The sequence below is a fragment of the Hypomesus transpacificus genome, unplaced genomic scaffold (genome assembly GCF_021917145.1).
Source record: "Hypomesus transpacificus isolate Combined female unplaced genomic scaffold, fHypTra1 scaffold_100, whole genome shotgun sequence".
Lineage (NCBI taxonomy): Eukaryota > Metazoa > Chordata > Actinopteri > Osmeriformes > Osmeridae > Hypomesus > Hypomesus transpacificus.
Window position 1 is genome coordinate 453,271 of NW_025813695.1, and position 18,212 is coordinate 471,482.

Here is an 18,212-nt window from a genome sequence, read left to right on the forward strand (position 1 = left end):
ATTTGGCAGAGATTATCTTCAGACCAAGCCTCGCGACAGCTATCACATGGTTTTTTTATTTTCTAAACCGTTTGCCCGGTACAGGCAATCAAAATGCCGTTAAGCCAGCAAACTGGAAGTTGGGTCGTATTTCAGCAAATCTTTGATGGATTCACACCAAACTTGCTGCGTGTACTTGTTACCCTCTTCTGAGAATGTCTAAAATGTTTTCTGGGTCATTTGACTGCTTGGCCACCTCATTGCTGCTTGCAGCTATATTTGGATTTGGTCAGATTTGGTATCCCATTGGTAAATCTGCAGCATGGATTTTTCTATACAGTTACAACTTGTCAAGAATATACATTTTTCAATGGTTCGCAATGTTTGGAGGAATCCGCCATTACTGCTTGCAGTTATATTTAGGATTCCTCCGTCAGGAGGAAACCTATTGTTATTGGTGGTTTTATTATTTGTCATTCTTGTACCATGAGAGTCTATGGCAGCCCCTAGACCCCAGCGACAACTTTTTGTGAAATTTGGCACACTCATTAAGGACAGTTACTTCTATAACTACATCAAGTTTCATGTCTCCCATTAGACCACTCTAGCGCCACCAATGGGTCAAAGTTGGACTTGTGTTTACACACGCAACTTTTGAACCGTATGACCGATTTCAGGTGGATTCCTTGTCTGTTGCACAAATTCATTTCATTAACCTAAGCCAGGACACATCCCCACTGATGCTAGGCATGATTTGAAATTCCCTTCCATGACAAGTTATGGCACTCCAAACAACCTTTTAAAAAAACTATAAGTAAGTTATTCTTTACAGCAGCAACCCAGTCATCCTGTTGTCCCACACCCTATGGCGTCAATTTCCGGTGATATAGATTTTCCGCCATTTCCGGTTTTATCAAAAACCTTTGAAAGCCTACTCCTCCTACAATTTTTGTCAAATCTTCTTCAAAATTACCAGATATGCTCTTCAGACCAAGCCGCACAAAAGTTATGGTAGAGCATTTTGATTCCCACAACCGTTTGTCCGTGAGAGCCAATCAAAATCAGCAGAAAGCAGAAAAAAACAGAGATGATCTTCAGAACAAGCCTCACAAAAGTTATCGATTAGAATTTTGATCGTCACAACCGTTTGTCCGGTACAGCCAATCAAAATTTGCAAAAAAGCAACCAAACAGGAAATTGGATCAAATCCAAATTTTTGAGATATCAACACCAAAGTTGGTATATCGGTGGAAGACATTACATCATGTTACGATGTTTAAAGGCAACTTCATATCTCCAATAATGATTGATATACAGCAAATCAAATGTATCGCTAATGCTAAAATTATGCTGTACACATCCGCCGGTCAAAAAGTGATACATTGATTCAATCACAAGTTCATATGAAGACTCTTGAGAATGTTTAGTACTCAATCTGAAAAAAAGTTGAATGTAAGATGAAAAGTAGATTTTTAATGAATATTTTAAATATACATGCTTGGCTAATTTCAGAGCTATTTGGCTAAATCCTCTCTCCCCTCCTCCTCAGCGCGCGTGCTCCAAATCCTCACACACTCAGCCTTCCCTTACACACGCGCGGGCTTGGCAAGACGCACACGCAACATTTCAGGAGAGTGTGGGCTGACCAAGCCCCCATTCATTCCTAAGTCTCTAGCAAAGGCCTTGTGGATCTTGATTGTATTGCATTTCCGATTTTGTATGCAATGGTAAAAAGTTCTCCAAATCCTGAAACATTGATAGTAAAGGCCAAGAGTTACAACCACACTTAAACAAAAGCCCATGTGGATCTTGTTGGTATTGCATTTCCGATTTTGTATATGATGGTAAAAAGTTCAAAAAATCCTGAAAAATGTATAGTATAGGCCAAGAGTAATGACCACACCACAAATGGCCCACCATTACCCATAGGTGGCGCTACAGCTCTGCCCACATATTCAATTTTCAGTTTTGTACTCAAATCTGAAAAAAAGTTGAATGTAAGATGAAAAGTAGATTTTTAGTGAATATTTTAAATATACATGCTTGGCTAATTTCTATAGCTTATTTGCCAAACCCTCTCCCTCTCCTCCTCAGCGCGCGCACTCCACATTCACACACACTCAGCCTTCCCTTCACACACGTGCGGGCTTGGCAAGACGCACACGCAACATTTCAGGAGCGTGTGGGCTGACCAAGCCCCCACTAATTCCTTGGTCTTTAGCAAAGGCCCATGTGGATCTTGATGGTATTACATTTCCGATTTTGTATGCAATGGTAAAAAGTTCTCCAAATCCTGAAACATTGATAGTAAAGGCCAAGAGTAACAACCACACTTTAACCAAAGCCCATGTGGATCTTGTTGGTATTGCATTTCCGATTTTGTATGCAAAGGTAAAAAGTTTTAAACATTCTGAAACATTGATAGTATAGGCCAAGAGTAATTACCACACCACAAATGGCCCACCATTACCCATAGGTGGCGCTACAGGCCACGCCCTAAAGCACAAAGATACAAGGCTTTCTGGAATGGATAGGCTAAACAAGCCCGCTCCCTTCACTTCTTGGCTTGAAATAAAGGCCCTTGTGGATCTTGATGGTATTGCTTTTCCGATTTTGTATGCAATTGTAAAAAGTTCTCCAAATCCTGAAACATTGATTGTATAGGCCAAGAGTAACTACCACACTTTAACAAAAGGCCATGTGGATCTTGTTGGTATTGCATTTCCGATTTTGTATGCTATGGTAAAAAGTTTTTAAATCCTGAAACATTGTTAGTATAGGCCAAGAATAATAACCACACCACAAATGGTCCACCATTACCCATAGGTGGCGCTAAAGGCCACAACCTAAAGCAAAAAGATACAAGGCTTTCTGGAATGGATAGGCTCACCAAGCCCCCTCCTTTCACGTCTTGGCTTGAAATAAAGGCCCTTGTGGATCTTGATGGTATTGCATTTCAGATTTGGTATCCCATTGGTAATTCTGCATCATAGATTTTTCTATACAGTTACAATTCATCAAAAATATACATTTTTCAATGGTTCGCAGTGTTTGGAGGAATCCGCCATTACTGCTTGCAGTTATATTTAGGTTCCTCCGGTAGGAGGGAACCTATTGTTATTGTTGGTATTATTATTTTATCTTATTATTTTTCTTCTCCTTGCGCCCCAATATCTGAAAAGGTCCCTTGTCATAAATGTTTTAATTTGGCACATTGATACTACATTCAAGTGGGCACCCCCACACCAAATATGGGCCACATCGGACCATAGGGGGCGCCACAGGCCACGCCCAAAAGTCCAATTTTCAAAGTGATTGCATTTCCACCCCATTGCTCCAATTCTTCTGAAACTTGGTGTGCATGCCTCATTTCTCATGAGAAACAAAAAAGCCTCAAAGACCCATAGGTCCGCCATGATGGATTTTCCTGTACAGTGATAATTTTGGAAAACCTTCAAAATTCCTCTTCTCTTGAGCCAAAGGTCTAATTGACTTGAGATTTGGTACAGATATGTATCATTGACGTATTGAGAAATGTTACTTAAGGCAATTGAATCAAGTACAAAATGGCTGAAAGGGGTGTATTTATAATATAATAATGTAAATGTCCACATTGCCTCAATATGTTTGTGTCACTAAATCAAATGTATTTTTGAAGGATGGTTCAAACCTAATAGGTTTTAAGGTGACATGCCTCTGAAGTACCATGCAAAGTTTTACCTTGATATGTCAAAATATGACTGAATTACAGCTGTTTGAACTTGGACCAAATCTAACAATGCTCGCCATTGGAGAAACAGCTTTTTTTAGTATCCGGTTATTGAACTTTGTGTATTCCATGCCTGGGAATAGCTCAATTCTGAGATGTTGTGCTAGTAAGCAAAGGGTTGTAGGTTCAAAACCAGTCAGAGGCATACATTTTTATTTTTTATTCTGACAAAACGGTTTCTAGTCTTCCGATAAATCCTCCGGTTGTAAAACATAGCAATGTGTGTTTATTTGAGCCCATCACAACACTCCAATCGTCTGTTTAGCGAGACTGTGTAAACCACTGCAAAACAAGCCAGGTTCACCACAGTAGCTAGCTACTAGAGGTCAGATGGCTGAGCCGTTAGGGAGTCGGGCTATTAATCAGAAGGTTGTTGGTTCGATTCCCGCCCGTGCCAAATGACGTTGTGTCCTTGCGCAAGGCACTTCATCCTACTTGCCTCGGGGAGAATATCCCTGTACTTACTGTAAGTCGCTCTGGATAAGAGCGTCTGCTAAAATGACTAAATGTACTTGTAGTCTACGCATGGTAGAGATAAGGCTAATGGTTATCTCTAATAAAGTAAATTGATTGTTCAGGTGGATCCCTTGTCTGTTGCACAAATTCATTTCAGTAACCTAAGCCAGGACACATCCCCACTGATGCTAGGCATTATTTGAAATTCCCTTTGATGACAAGTTATGACACTCCAAACAACCTTTCATAAAAACTATAAGTAAGTTATTCTTTACAGCAGCAACCCAGTCATCCTGTTGTCCCATTTTTATAGGAAACGTACAAGCAGTTTCAACGTTGGCTGAATCTAACAACGCTTACCACAGGAGAAACAGCTTACTTTTTAATACAGTAACTGAACATGACAATATTCAACACTGAGATTAGCTCAATGGGCTGGGATGGTGACCTGTAAAGTATAAAGTATTGGGTTGGCATCCAGCCATTAAATTTTGGCCTGTCATAATTTTGATTATCTGTTTAGTTAAACAGGATGACATCATTCTGAAGTACCACAAACAATTTCACCTTCAAAATAGGATTGAATTAGAGCTGTTTCAACGTTGGCTGAATCTAACAACGCTTACCAGAGGAGAAACAGCTTACTTTTTCTTACAGTAACTGAACATGTGTAGCAGAGAGGATAGAGACTGACTTGTAACCTTATGCTCATGAGTTCAAATCCCCATTCAGCCTATTGTTGTTGGCCAAACATGAAGTAGTTTTGCTCTCTCTTTGTCCAACTCTCGATCTTCTACAGTGTACATGTTTATAATATTTTGCGGAGGAACCTGCATCGCTGCTTGCAGCTATATTTATTATTATTGATGTAATCTATCTCATGAACACATTGGTAAAAAGTTTTGAAATTTGGCATGTTGATACAACATGCCACAACAACGGCCCAAACACAGACTGGACCTTAGGCCACGCCCAAAAGCCTCATTTTTCATGAGGAACAAAAGACCCAAGCTCAAGGACCCATAAGTAAAACATTCAAAATTCCTCTTCTCTTGAACCAAAGTTCTAATTGACTTGAAATTTGGTACATATATGTATCATTGACACATTTAAAAATGTTACTTAAGGCAATTGAATCAAGTACAAAATGGCTGAAAGGGGTGTATTTATGTAAATGTCCACATTTACTCAATATGTTTGTGTCACTAAATCAAATGTCATTTTTTAATAATGGTTTTTCAAACCTAATAGGCTTTAAGGTGACATCACTCTGACGTACCGTACACAATTTCACCTTGGTATGTCAAAATATGATTGAATTAGAGCTGTTTCAACTTTCGCTTACCACAGGAGAAACAGCGTACTTTTTTTATACAGTAACTGAACGTAAAAATATTCAACACTGAGATTATCTCACTGGGCTGGGACGGCGACCTGCAAAGTATAAGGTCGTAGGAATGAATCCAGCCACAGTCATTTAGCCCGTCTTAAATTTGACTATCTGTTTAGTTAAACAGGATGACATCGTTCTGAAGTACCATGCGCAATTTCACCTTGATATGTCAAAAAATCATTGAATTACAGCTGTTTAAACTTTGGCCGAATCGAGCAATCCATGCTGCAGGAGAAACGGCTTTCTTTTTTATACAGAAACTTACCAGAATTTCTCAGCCTTGCAGGTAGCTCAATGGGTTGAAACGTTGTCCTGCAAAGTGCAAGGTCACAGATTCGAGACTAGGCAAAGTGTTTTGGCCTGTTATAATTTTGATTACTTGTTTAGTTAAACAGGCAGACATCATTCTGATATACCACGCGCAATTTCATGCAATTTCACTTTGAAATGTCAACCGTTTCTTAACCTTTGTCCCAAGCTGACCAAAAACTAATACTCATATCACGCAGTCGGTGCACAGCTAGATAATCAGCGTCAGCCACTTGGGTACCCAGCATGCAGTGCGGCATGTCCAAAAACGCAAAGACTTGTGGAAAATAGTTCGGTTACAACAGCCTTGCGAGGGGTTTCAGTTGTTGTGTTCGTTCAATTAGATGTTTTTAATGTTATTGTTTGTTAGTTAATATAATCTTGTTGGTCACCCTGATTGTGCATGTTGTGTATTTAAATGGGACCAGAGAGTCGGCTGCTGTACTCACGCAAATTATTCTCGCAAGCAGCTGAACATGAGCTCTGCGCAGCTCAGCCCAGCTGATCACATGACTACTGTTAATTGTGCATTGCCTGAGATTCTGGAAAGAGATCAACTCAAGAAGACTTTCAATATCCTATAAAAGGCTAATACTCTGCCCTTTCTGTTCGTAACATTTCAGGAGTTGGTGTATAGCAGAGTGGATGGAGAGACTGACTTGTGACCTTATGCTCATGAGTTCTAATCCCCATTCAGCCTATTGTTGTTGGCCAAAGATGAAGTAGTTTGGCTCTATTGTTGTCCAAGTCTCGATCTTCTACAGTGTACATGTTTATAATATTTTGCCATTTTGCGGAGGAACCCGCATCGCTGCTTGCAGCTATATTTTATTTTGAAATTGTTTAGTTCGTAGAATCAGTTTAACTATTGTACTTTTTTACTTAATTTAAGATCCGTATACGTTTATTGTCTGCACCTTTCTTCCACAGTAAATTCCGGTTTGTGTAACATACATGGCGAATAAACCGATTTCTGATTCTGATCTGGTGTAGCCTAGCTCTGCCCTCTTACGTACTTCCGCTAAATTTTAATTTTGCTTCTGTACTGCGTCTGGGCTTGAGGTATAGCAATTGGTTACGGCAGATCCAGAGGGGCTCTGTGCAGACCCAATAGTTTTAAACTTCAACAGAGTACCTGCCATCAAGGAAGTTAACGCTTGTCAATGGAGCGAGCCCAGACTAGATCTGGTGCTCTTCCTCATTGAAAAACGTAAGAAGTAGTTGAAGAAACCCTGCAGCATTGACATCTGCAACATTCTTGCTTGATGTTTCCATTTCTCTGAAGATGGTCTCCATCTTCCCTGTCTTGTAGCTTAAGAGTAAACACATTAACTAATTAACATGCAGATACAGTTCTCTACAAAAAATTATCCACACGTTATATTGTCTTGCTGCTAGTTAGCTAGTCAGCATATGCAGTGCAAACTGAACGTATGCCCAAAAACGTTGGGAGCTGGTTAGTATCTGTAAAAGTAGTTTGCTGGAAATACGGTTTGACGAATATCCATTTGAGCTGTTGTCTATTAAGTTAATAAGACAAGTTTGCTCAGCTAACTAGCTAGGTACCTTGTGAGGAATACATTTTCCTAGACTTTGTTCGTTTTTTTTAACTTGTTACCTTGTTTGTTTCAAGAAATGTCCCATTGATGTAGCTAGCTCTAACCGTTGTATAAAAGCAATAAACCAGCCAGAGGGGTGATGCATCGTCAAACAACCCATGGGCAGTGTTGTGCACGTTCATACCTCTCATGAACTCGTTCAAAGTTCAGTTCATACAAGTCAATATTAGGGCTGTGAAAAATAATGCGTTAAGATTAAATTACAGGATTAATTCGTTATTTTTGTTTAACACATTTAACGTAATACACCCACAATTCCACCAATCTGCAACTTCTGGATGAGAAGTTCGTGTTCCAAAAAAACTAAGATGCAACATCCAATAAAACCAAAGTCACACTTGGAAGACATTATCGCTCTGGATAAGAGCGTCTGCTAAATGACTGAATGCTAAATGACTGAATGACTATCGTTTCACCGAAGCAATACCAGCCTAAAGTAACCTATACCACCTCAACGCGAAGCATGCGTTGGTCGGCGAGGGGAGTTCAAGTAAAATTCGCAAAACCACCTTCACTGAACAGCGTAGGGCCATCACTAAGTCCGCCTGTGACAAGGTGACTAGCACAGTTGCCAAATGTATTGCAAAAAGCTGTAGACCGATTGATGTTGTTGAGGACGAGGGGTTCACCAAAGTTTTGCGAGTGGCAACGGGTGACTCAAGCATCAAGGTACCGCAAAATCAAATTAATGACAAAAATTCGGAAAATCGCTAATATGTAATTAATCATGATTAATCCACAGAAACCTGTGATTAATTTGATTAAACATTTTAATCATTTCACAGCCCTAGTCAATATGAATCGTTCACATTCATAGTTCACCATTTAAATTCTGAACTCGTTCATAGTTCAGTTCATTTCATAGTTTTAATGCGGAAATTGCAAATTAAAGACTTGTTTTTTAACACATAGATACCAGAAGTCCTCTTTTACCCGGATATGTCCTCTTTTCAAGACCTAAAAAATGCGTCCGGCAGGGATTCCAAAAACGTCCGGGTTTTCGTCTCGTTGGATGCTTGTGTTTTTCTGGGTCTTGGCCACCGTACCATAGACATATATACATGTCTTTAACAAACTATCAATTACGCCCTTACAAGTTTTGAAAAGTGTATCTCCCTTACGTTCCACCTTCTTGCGCGAGCAAGAAGTGTTGCCAGATGCACGATCATTATCCTCCAAATACGACAATTTTGAGCCTTTGCTAGCTACGATACTTCGGCATTTCCAATCTGGCCACACTGAGCACCTTACCGCCTCCACTAGTTGCATTGTTTACAACAGCACATGACTCTGCAGCCATGCCGAAACGTAAATGTGTCTTTATTTTCTTATTTTAATATGTGGCTATATAAATAATGTATTATTTGTTATATTTATTGCTTTAATATATGGACAAGCCACATTGAAAGCCACAGAAGCACTGGACTAAATGGCACAAAAAAGATTTGTTTACATTTGTATTTTGCAATTTTGTTAATGTATAAAAAAAAATCATATAACCTATGTAATTTGTGTCATTTCATTTGCGACATTTATGCATTCACATGGTCATGGTGCATAGATCGTGAGTTCTAAATATTTCCGACGCTCCCAACAGAGTTAAATTTCCGAAACGGAACCTAGCCAACTTTAGTTAGCTTCCGTTACCTAGCAACCTAGCGTTGCTTGTTTGGTCTACATGTGTGTGGAATGAATCATGGGTAACGTAGTGCGAAGTCGAGTTAGTTAGTTTAGGTTAGTCTACATAGCAAACATTTTACGGGCACTGAGCAACTACATCGTGCAAGCATTCGTTTTAGACTGCGTCAGTCCTTAAGGGAAGGAAAACATTCCGTAACGTTTTAGCTAGACCTCCGATAATATGAACATGTTCACCGTTCAATTCATTATTTGTCATTAAGTTTCGTTCAGTTCATCGTTGTTTTAAAAATGAACGTGTTCAATGAACGCGGTCATGCACTACACTGCCCATGGTTTGTGCTTGTCGATGGCAGGAAGCCTCTCGTGATTATTGCTTGAATACTTATCAAGCTAGCTAACTCTAGTTATAGTAGCTACTAAGCAGGCTTGAGCTTGCTATAACTGCTTACTAGGGATGGGACGTATGGCACTGACGCATCGATGCTTGCGTCGCAAAACCAATACGCACAGTTTCGTAAAAGTGTTTTGGAGCTTGTATCAAATTACGAAACCACGTGGCAGATGACGTTCAATGCTTCAAACGTCACAAACTGGTTCGAAGTTTTGCCGCTCTTCTGAACCAGAGCCATGGAAGGAACGAAGCCACCGCTTCTTGTTAAAGACAAATCTCACATTGTCAGAGAAGCAGCACCAGGCATCGCTAGAGTTTCTTCCATCAGTAATTATTATTTAGCCAAATCCGTATAGTAATAATTATAAATCCGTGCATTTGTGTTGTGTTATTTTATTGAAATGAAACGTAACATGATAGGACTAGGTAGGTCTATACAAAACAAATGTTGATGATTCGTCAACATTGTCAACAGTAATAATAATTTGTAAAAATAAAGTTCCCCCAGTTCACAATAGACCTACATATCACAAATGTTAAGAAAGAATTGGTGTTATCTAGTTTAATTGATATAAAGACCATATCGTATAAAGTCCGTCCACCCGCATTAACAAGTAACGTTTTTTTCGGTGGTGTAGTTGGTTAAAGCGTTGTACGACAACATATTGTTGATGCGAATCTGGGATCCCGAGTTCGCGCCCCAGTGCAGGGACCCTCGTACGATATTCTTTAACTTTTACTGTGAGAAAATGACATAATTATAAAGGCCTACGGATGTATCACAACATTTTAATGTGTGAGCAGTAATATCAGATCAAAATGAACACATGTAGCCTTAATTAAATATTGAATAACGTAGGGTAGTCTACCGTCGGAGACAACCACTACGCCTTCAGCCAGTTTAAACGGCTGCTAGATGACGCTGTTCATTTTCAATGCGCCGATAGTTCGGCTCTTTGGGCCGGCACAATCCGGAAGAAACCACCAAAGCTTCACAAGGCATCGTTCGCCCATCCCTACTGCTTACCTTGTAGCTGCAACTAACCATCCACTGTGCCCGTCTCTGAACAGTAGATGATCTTTCCATTCACACTTTCTAACAATAAACCCCCCCCCCCCCGCACCCGCCAGCGTAGACTAACGTATTATCCGTTTCCTGACCTAGTTTTTGCAGACATGAAAGTTTGTGGCAGTTGAAGTTTCACCGCTGAGTGCCCGCTGTATGCGTCGTGGTATTTGTATTCAAAACTCAGAATACATATTCTGATTGGCTTCTTCTTCTTCTATGGGGTTTTACGGCGGGCAATTTGTGAAATGGAAAATTCTTAATGAATAACTTTCTGTAATTCCAGTATTATTTGGCATTTGGTTGATTAATTAGAAAAAAATATGTATGGAACTAAAATAAAAGTTACCATCTCTGAAATTCTAAGATGATAGTAAGATATAACATAATTACAAAAACAGTATTTTGACAGTTTACTAATGCTTATTGATATTATACATAAATAACAAATAAAAACAAATGTATTCAACGTTTCTGTAGTGAAATACACATTTTTTTATGATTCCCCAGTGATTGGCTGATTGACAATGGGCAACGTGGGTTCGAGCTCAGCCTCCACGTTTACTGATAAAAGTGAAATCAACCTCAAAACTCTTGCCACTCACTTGTCCTCGAAGTTATTGTATATCTGTCTTTTGTGGATGGCTTTTGACGGATAGTAAAGTGTAGCATTGTTGTTTAATATTACATTTCATACTTCTGTTTCAGTTTTGAATTGAAAGGGTTAGTTATTTGTAACCCTAATTTATATAAGATAATTGTAATAATTTATTCACATTATTTAACTTGAATTTAACAGTTCTATCTATTAGATAAAAACTAACTATTATGAATTTTCTAGTGCTGTCAGTGCGTTATTAACGGCGTTAACGCAAACCTATTTTAACGGCGTAATTTTTTGCGGAAGATTAACATTCTTTTTGGCCTAGCAAACTTTGTTGTATTTTTCAGATGCTGTTGCAACAACTACTGACGTTGGAAAAACTACAACACCACACCGGATCTAGCTAAACCGGCATTTTGATAAAAAAAAAATGATATTCTATGGTTATTCACGGTAATATATATTTTGTATGTGATTTGATATTAGATATGTACATTCACAGTCCATTATAGTAATTTAATTAATATTTCATGTATTTCACAAATACTGAAATAATCTGTAAAATACAAAGGAACAATTTTGCACAATTACAGATTTTTTTTTACCGTGAACCTTGTGATTAGTGGGTAGCCCTCTCAACCCCATGAGCCACGACCACTCCAGTAGAAGGCAGGAAAATGCTGTTTGTTGCTGCAGATTAATCAGAATCAGAAAGGGATTTATTCGCCATGAAAGTTTGCACAGACGAGGAATTTGCTTTGGCAGGAGGGTGCATACAATAAACATATGAGAATCTTAAATGTAGAGATATGATCTAACTATACTAAGGATACATAAACTAGCAATACTAAGTGGAATACAATTTAAACTAAAATATACAATAAAGTAAAATATAAGTTGCCATAAAATTAAATTAAATATAAGTTGCCAATTTACAGTATAAAATACAATATAAAATACAAATATTACACGAATTGTGAGTAGTGCAAATGCAATTGTTTTAAGTCATTAAAGTCAGTGTGAACTCTTGGCCTTGTTAAGGAGGCCAACAGCGGAAGGGAAGAAACTGTTTGTGTGGCGTGAGGTTTTGGTCCTGATGGACCGCAGCCTTCTGCCAGAGGGGAGTGACTGAAACAGGGAGTGTCCAGGGTGGGAGGAGTCAGCCACAATCTTCTTCGCTCGCCTCAGGGTCCTCGAGGTGTGCAGGTCCTCGAGGGAAGGCAGATTGCAGCCAATCACTTTCTCCGCAGAGCGGATGATACGCTGCAGCATGCTCTTGTCCTTGGCAGTGGCAGCAGTGTACCAGATGGTGATGGAGGAGGTGAAGATGGACTCAATGATGGCTGTGTAGAAGTGCACCATCATCGACTTTGGCAGGTTGAATTTCTTCAGCTGCCGCAGGAAGTACATCCTCTGCTTTCTTGGTGAGGGAGCTGATGTTCAGTTCCCACTTGAGGTCCTGGGAGAGGATAGTGCCCAGGAAGTGGAAGGACTCCACAGTGTTGACTAGGGATCACACAGGGTGATGGGGGTGAGTGGGGCTGTGTTCTTCCTGAAGTCCACAACCATCTCCACTGTCTTGAGAGCATTGAGCTCTAGGTTGTTCTGGCTGCACCAGGTCAACAGGTTGTCCGCTTCCCACCTATAATCAGACTCGTCTCCACCAGAGAGGAGCCCAATGAGGGTGGTGTCGTCCACAAACTTCAGGAGTTTGACGAACGGATGACTGGAGGTGCAGCTGTTGGTGTACAAGGAGAAGAGCAAAGGAGAAAGGACGCAGCCCTGGGGAGATCCAGTGCTGATGGACCGGGAATCAGAGACTTGTGTTCCCAGCTTAACGCACTGTACAGTTTGTTCTCTCTCCTGAATGGAGAGGGTCGTCACTGTAAATGGGGGAAGGGGGGGGGCCTCACGGGTGGAAAGGGGTTGTTCAGGACTGTCCAATTGTCTTTCAAATCTACAGTAGAACTCATTCGGTCGTTGGCCAGGCGGGAGTCGTACAAACATCTGTAGCCTATTGTCTTATATATTTATTTTTTTTGCTTTTGTCTGCAGTCTTTTACATTGACCAGAAAGAGGATTGTCCACTACACCAGCTTTGACCAGAGGAAAAGAGCTAATGCTGCTGTCCTTATTGGTGCCTACTCTGTGAGTATCTTTTTCCCACACTCTTTGCATTTCTCAGGTTATTTGCCATCGTTTTTTTTTCTCTTTCTCGTCACTTTTGGTTTCAGAGGGCAGTACATGCTGTTCTGTTTATGTCTGACCCCACCTTCTGCTAGTCACCCACTTTATCATTTTGCCACAGTTTACAATACGTTGTTTACCAAACCTTAAGATTTACTGGAACCTTGAATGTTCTTTCCAATATTTTCAAAATACAGTCAATATCATTTATATACAAACCGTATATGCTTCCACTTCAGATTCTGTACAAAGTCTGATCATAACAATCATAATAATGTTATGAGAAATCATTTTTCTGAATGAATAAACTGTCATATTTAAATGCACACTGTGAATATAGGCCTATATATAAATTCAATTTCCCGTTGCATCAATTTTCTTTTTACAAAATGTTTTATAAATTAAAGAAAATCCTACATAGGTGTGAACACAATGCACGCTGGCAACATGTTGTTGAATGTTTAGAAGACATCCAAATCCTAAAATTATCCACCATACATTTTCCAATCTGCCCAAACACATTCCAAATCTGTTGGAAATAACATATATGCCTATTCATCTATGAGCCTATGTTAGTTAGTTTACCTATGAATTGTGTGATCTGGATCTGGAAGAAATGTAAATTGGTATATTAAATTATTAAATTATGTTGAAAAAAGACAATGAAAAAAAAAAACATGTTGTTAACATGTGCATTAGCTGTATGGAAAAAACTGCTCCGTCAAAAACATAAATGAAACAATCCTCACACCCTTTAATAAATGAATGAATTTGGATTAAATGATTATATTATTGGTTGGTCATCTTTTATTTAAGCTAAATGTATTTGTTGAACAAAACGTAACTGTAAAGAGAACTTGAGAGTATACCCAGCTAACACATTTACGTTGCCCTGACGTTGTCGCAACGTCACGCGATGACCAAACATACGTTGCCGCAACGTCGCCAATAACGTTGCGGGACCGTGCATCTGTGGGGCGCCAGTAGGTTGCCGCAACGTAATCTTGTGACGTTGCCAGTCCGTAACCGCGACGTCGTGGCAACGTTAATTTTCCGACGTTGCCAGTCCGTAACCGCGACGTCGTGGCAACGTTATTTTCCGACGTTGCCAGTCCGTAACCGCAACCTCCTAGCAACGTAATTTTCTGACGTTGCCAGTCCGTAACCGCGACGTCGTCGCAACGTTATTTTCCGACGTTGCCAGTCGGTAACCGCAACCTCCTAGCAACGTTGTTTTGGGACGTTGCCAATCCGTAACCGCGACGTCGTGGCAACGTTATTTTCCGACGTTGCCAGTCGGTAACCGCGACCTCCTAGCAACGTTGTTTTGTGACGTTGCCAGTCCGTAACCGCGACCTCCTAGCAACGTAATTTTGTGACGTTGCTAGTCCGTAACTGCGACGTCAACAATTTACTTAATTATGAAGTAACCTTCATATGCAGACCTCATTTGCCCAGAAGGCTACTTGTTTTGGTATAATAGATAGCCAACCTTAGGAGGAATATGTTTGTGTGATGTGTAGCCTGACTCAAGCTAAATCATAAACGAGGCAGCATTTCAGAATCAGAAAGTGTTTTAATCGCCATGAAAGTTTTGCACAGACAAGGAATTTACTTTGGCAGGAAGGTATATACATTCACCATATAGGAATCCTAAATATGTGGTCTACCTATACTAAAGGGGAGTCAGATGGCTGATCGGTTGGGGAATCAGGCTATTAAATCAGAAGGTTGCCAAATGATGTGTCCTTGGGCAAGGCACTTCACCTTACTTTCCTCCAGGGAATATCCCTGTACTTACTGTAAATAAGAGCGTCTGCTAAAATGACAATGCACAAAGTATGCATGTAACATTTACAATAAAAACTAAAATGGCCAAAATATATACATACGTGATAAAAAGTGCCACTGCAAAACAAACACTGCAAAACAAACACTGCAAAGAAAAAAACACTGCAAAACAAACACTGCAAAACAAAAGTGCCAAACAAACAAAGTGCAAAAAATGAATTAAAATCTTCTTCCAGTCCCCGCTATGAGTCCTGTCTGTTGGCCCTGACAAGGAAGCACAAAATAAGTTAGTGTTCGATTAACATAATCGCACGTGTGAAAAGGGGCTATACAAGTCTTAAAAAATCACATCTAAAATAATATACATCATCAATTAAAATATTATGTGATTCTAGATTTGTGTCATAGCCATGTGAAAGATTGGATATGGAAGTTGCAAACATGATTCATTCACCTGGCTGGTTTTGAATGGGCTGCCGGGGTGTGTTTAAGTGTTTCCTCTATGCGGAGCTCCACAGCTTTCTCTCCCAGTCCCGTCTTCTACTTCATCACAGCGTCTGGAATTAGAAGTCATGAACTTATTGTCAGCACCAATGTGAACGTTGAATGCGTGTAAGCCATAGTTTGTGGGATCTCCAAACACTTACCGCTCTCTTTCGCAACTCCAGCACCTTAAGGCGCTCCTCAAGGTCTTGAAGTTCAGCCTGTAGGTCCATCACTGGCACCTCTTCAGTGTGTCTGCCCTGTGGTCGCCTGAACAGGAGAGCCTCTCGCTGGTTCTCTTCCAATGTCTCCATCTTCCGGAGCATAACCTGTAATGTGTCTGTAATTAAAGACAAGTAAAACAAGTTTACAAGAGTTTGCATGATTGGCATACACTGTGGTTCTTCTGGATTAGCTGTAACATTGATGTACATAACAAATGTTACCTTGATTGGTCTTTGCCCAAGATGGTACAGCTGAATGGGGTATACAAAGCATTAGTAAGACAACATTTGTTGTTTTGACAAATATGTTTCCCCCACGATCAGAACAACTTAAGTATGCCTTACAATTAGGTATGCCTTACAATGGCAATGGTATGAGTATTTTTTTGAGTGTCTTATATTTGCACTTGCCTGGCTGCCAGCTGTTTTCCGGGGCGCCCTATGGGTTCTCCTCCACCAGACCAGAGTTGACACCTAGAGGTATGGCATCTGGTGATGCAAACGTTTTAAGTCATACTTTTGCTTCAAAGCATAGCCTTTAGGGTTGCCATGGCTCATACAATTATTGTCACTGTTATAAACGGTCATTCATTACTTTACCATAATTTCCAAGGGACACAGTACTTGTGATGGTGGTCGGATCACCTGTACAGAAATGAAAGTGGAATGTAGTTTACGTACATAGTAGCCTATTAGTATTGATATTGAAGAAGCATCGTATATGTGATATGTTCGAAAGCAAGGCCCCACAGCGTAGCGTCGCACATGTGTGATTCTGAACATTCCAACCAACTATTTTCCGATGGGCAGAAACTATATGATAAACACTACAGTATGGCTTCAAAATGTACAATTAGTAGGCTAACAAGTAACACTAGCAAGTAGTAGCATTGGTACGAGTATTATCTTAGGTTGCTAGGTAACGGAAGCTAATTAAAGCTACATAGCTTCCGTTTTGGAAAAATAACTCACGTACTCTGGTGAAAGTGTCTGAAATATTTAGAACTCACGCATCTAAAGGTTAAAACAAATAAACTTATCCAAAAACAAATGTCATGTACAAATTGGAAGAATTTGTGACATGATACTTTTACAGACGCCATTGCTGTGCATGCCATGACCGACTGTGAACGTGATCAGCCACGCGCTAGCGTCTTTGAAAATTCAGGGCTAGCTACTGTAGCTAAATAAACTATTTTGGGACAAGGTTTTCTAACAGTTCTGAACGTTTATTTTCACTGATTCTTTTGAGGGTGATTTTTCAGACGCTAAACTTTGATAACATGTATGCATTTTCGGTATTTCAAAATAACTTTCTGGAGGGTTTAACCTAGCTAGCGAAATCCTAACGTAAACAATGTGAATCTGATATAACGCTATAAACAACTCAATTTCAAACCTATATGCCCCATCCAATTTCTAAAAATATGTTTATATATTTAAAACTATGTCTGTAAAGAAACTCACCTTTGAAGTAACTTATTTCCAGGTAAAATCCATTGTGTGAAAGACGGTAGGACCTCGGCAAAAACTGTTTAGGAAGCCCAGTTTCAGCAATGCGTTGAAATGGGCATGCGCAAAGTTGTTGCTCAGGGGCAGACTGAGGGGCAGGTTTGCTAAGGAAGAATTGTAATATTCTGTGATGACTTGTCTTTGAAAATGAAACTCTTAAGAGTCGCTTACCTTTTGGTCACATTTAACAATTTTGTATTACAAAACTATTGGAGCACAAATTTGCATTGTGTGTCATACAGCTTTGGTGTGCTATAGTCTACAAATAATGTTTGCTTAATCATGTTACTCATCACACATTGATTGCTTTTGTACATGTTTATAGTAAAGAATGAAAGACTAAATTATATTCCACATTCTGTCTTTTTTAATTTACGCTGTGTCTGCATATGAGAACATTGATGACCAATGATCTGCTGGGGCTGAGCAGCACATGAATTACATGCAGTGTCTACATTTATATATATAAACCACTATATTGCACTCAAGAACCGTTGTCCTGCGACAAAAATAAGGTAACCAGCCGACCAAGGGACGACGTCGCGGCAACGTTGTCCACGGGTCTAAAAATAAGGTAACCAGCCGACCAAGGTACAACGTCGCGGCAACGTTGTCCACGGGATCAAAAATGTACGTAACCAGCCGACCAAGGTACAACGTCGCGGCAACGTTGTCCATGGGACCAAAAAATAACGTAACCAGTCGACCAAGGTACAACATCGCGGCAATGTTGTCCATGGGACCAAAAAATAACGTAACCAGCTGACCAAGGTACAACGTCGCGGCAA

At 39.9% G+C, this 18,212-nt stretch overlaps 1 protein-coding gene across 5 annotated transcripts in view; it reads left to right on the top strand.

Moving 5' to 3' along the window:
* cdc14ab (cell division cycle 14Ab) overlaps positions 1 to 18,212 on the top strand; it is a 185,429-nt gene that overhangs the window by 102,636 nt on the left and 64,581 nt on the right. For all 5 annotated transcript variants that reach the window (XM_047050087.1, XM_047050086.1, XM_047050084.1 and 2 more), the window contains exon 4: positions 13,283 to 13,375. In XM_047050087.1, coding sequence (XP_046906043.1) covers positions 13,283 to 13,375 — 93 coding nt within the window. The remainder of the gene's footprint in view (positions 1 to 13,282; positions 13,376 to 18,212) is intronic.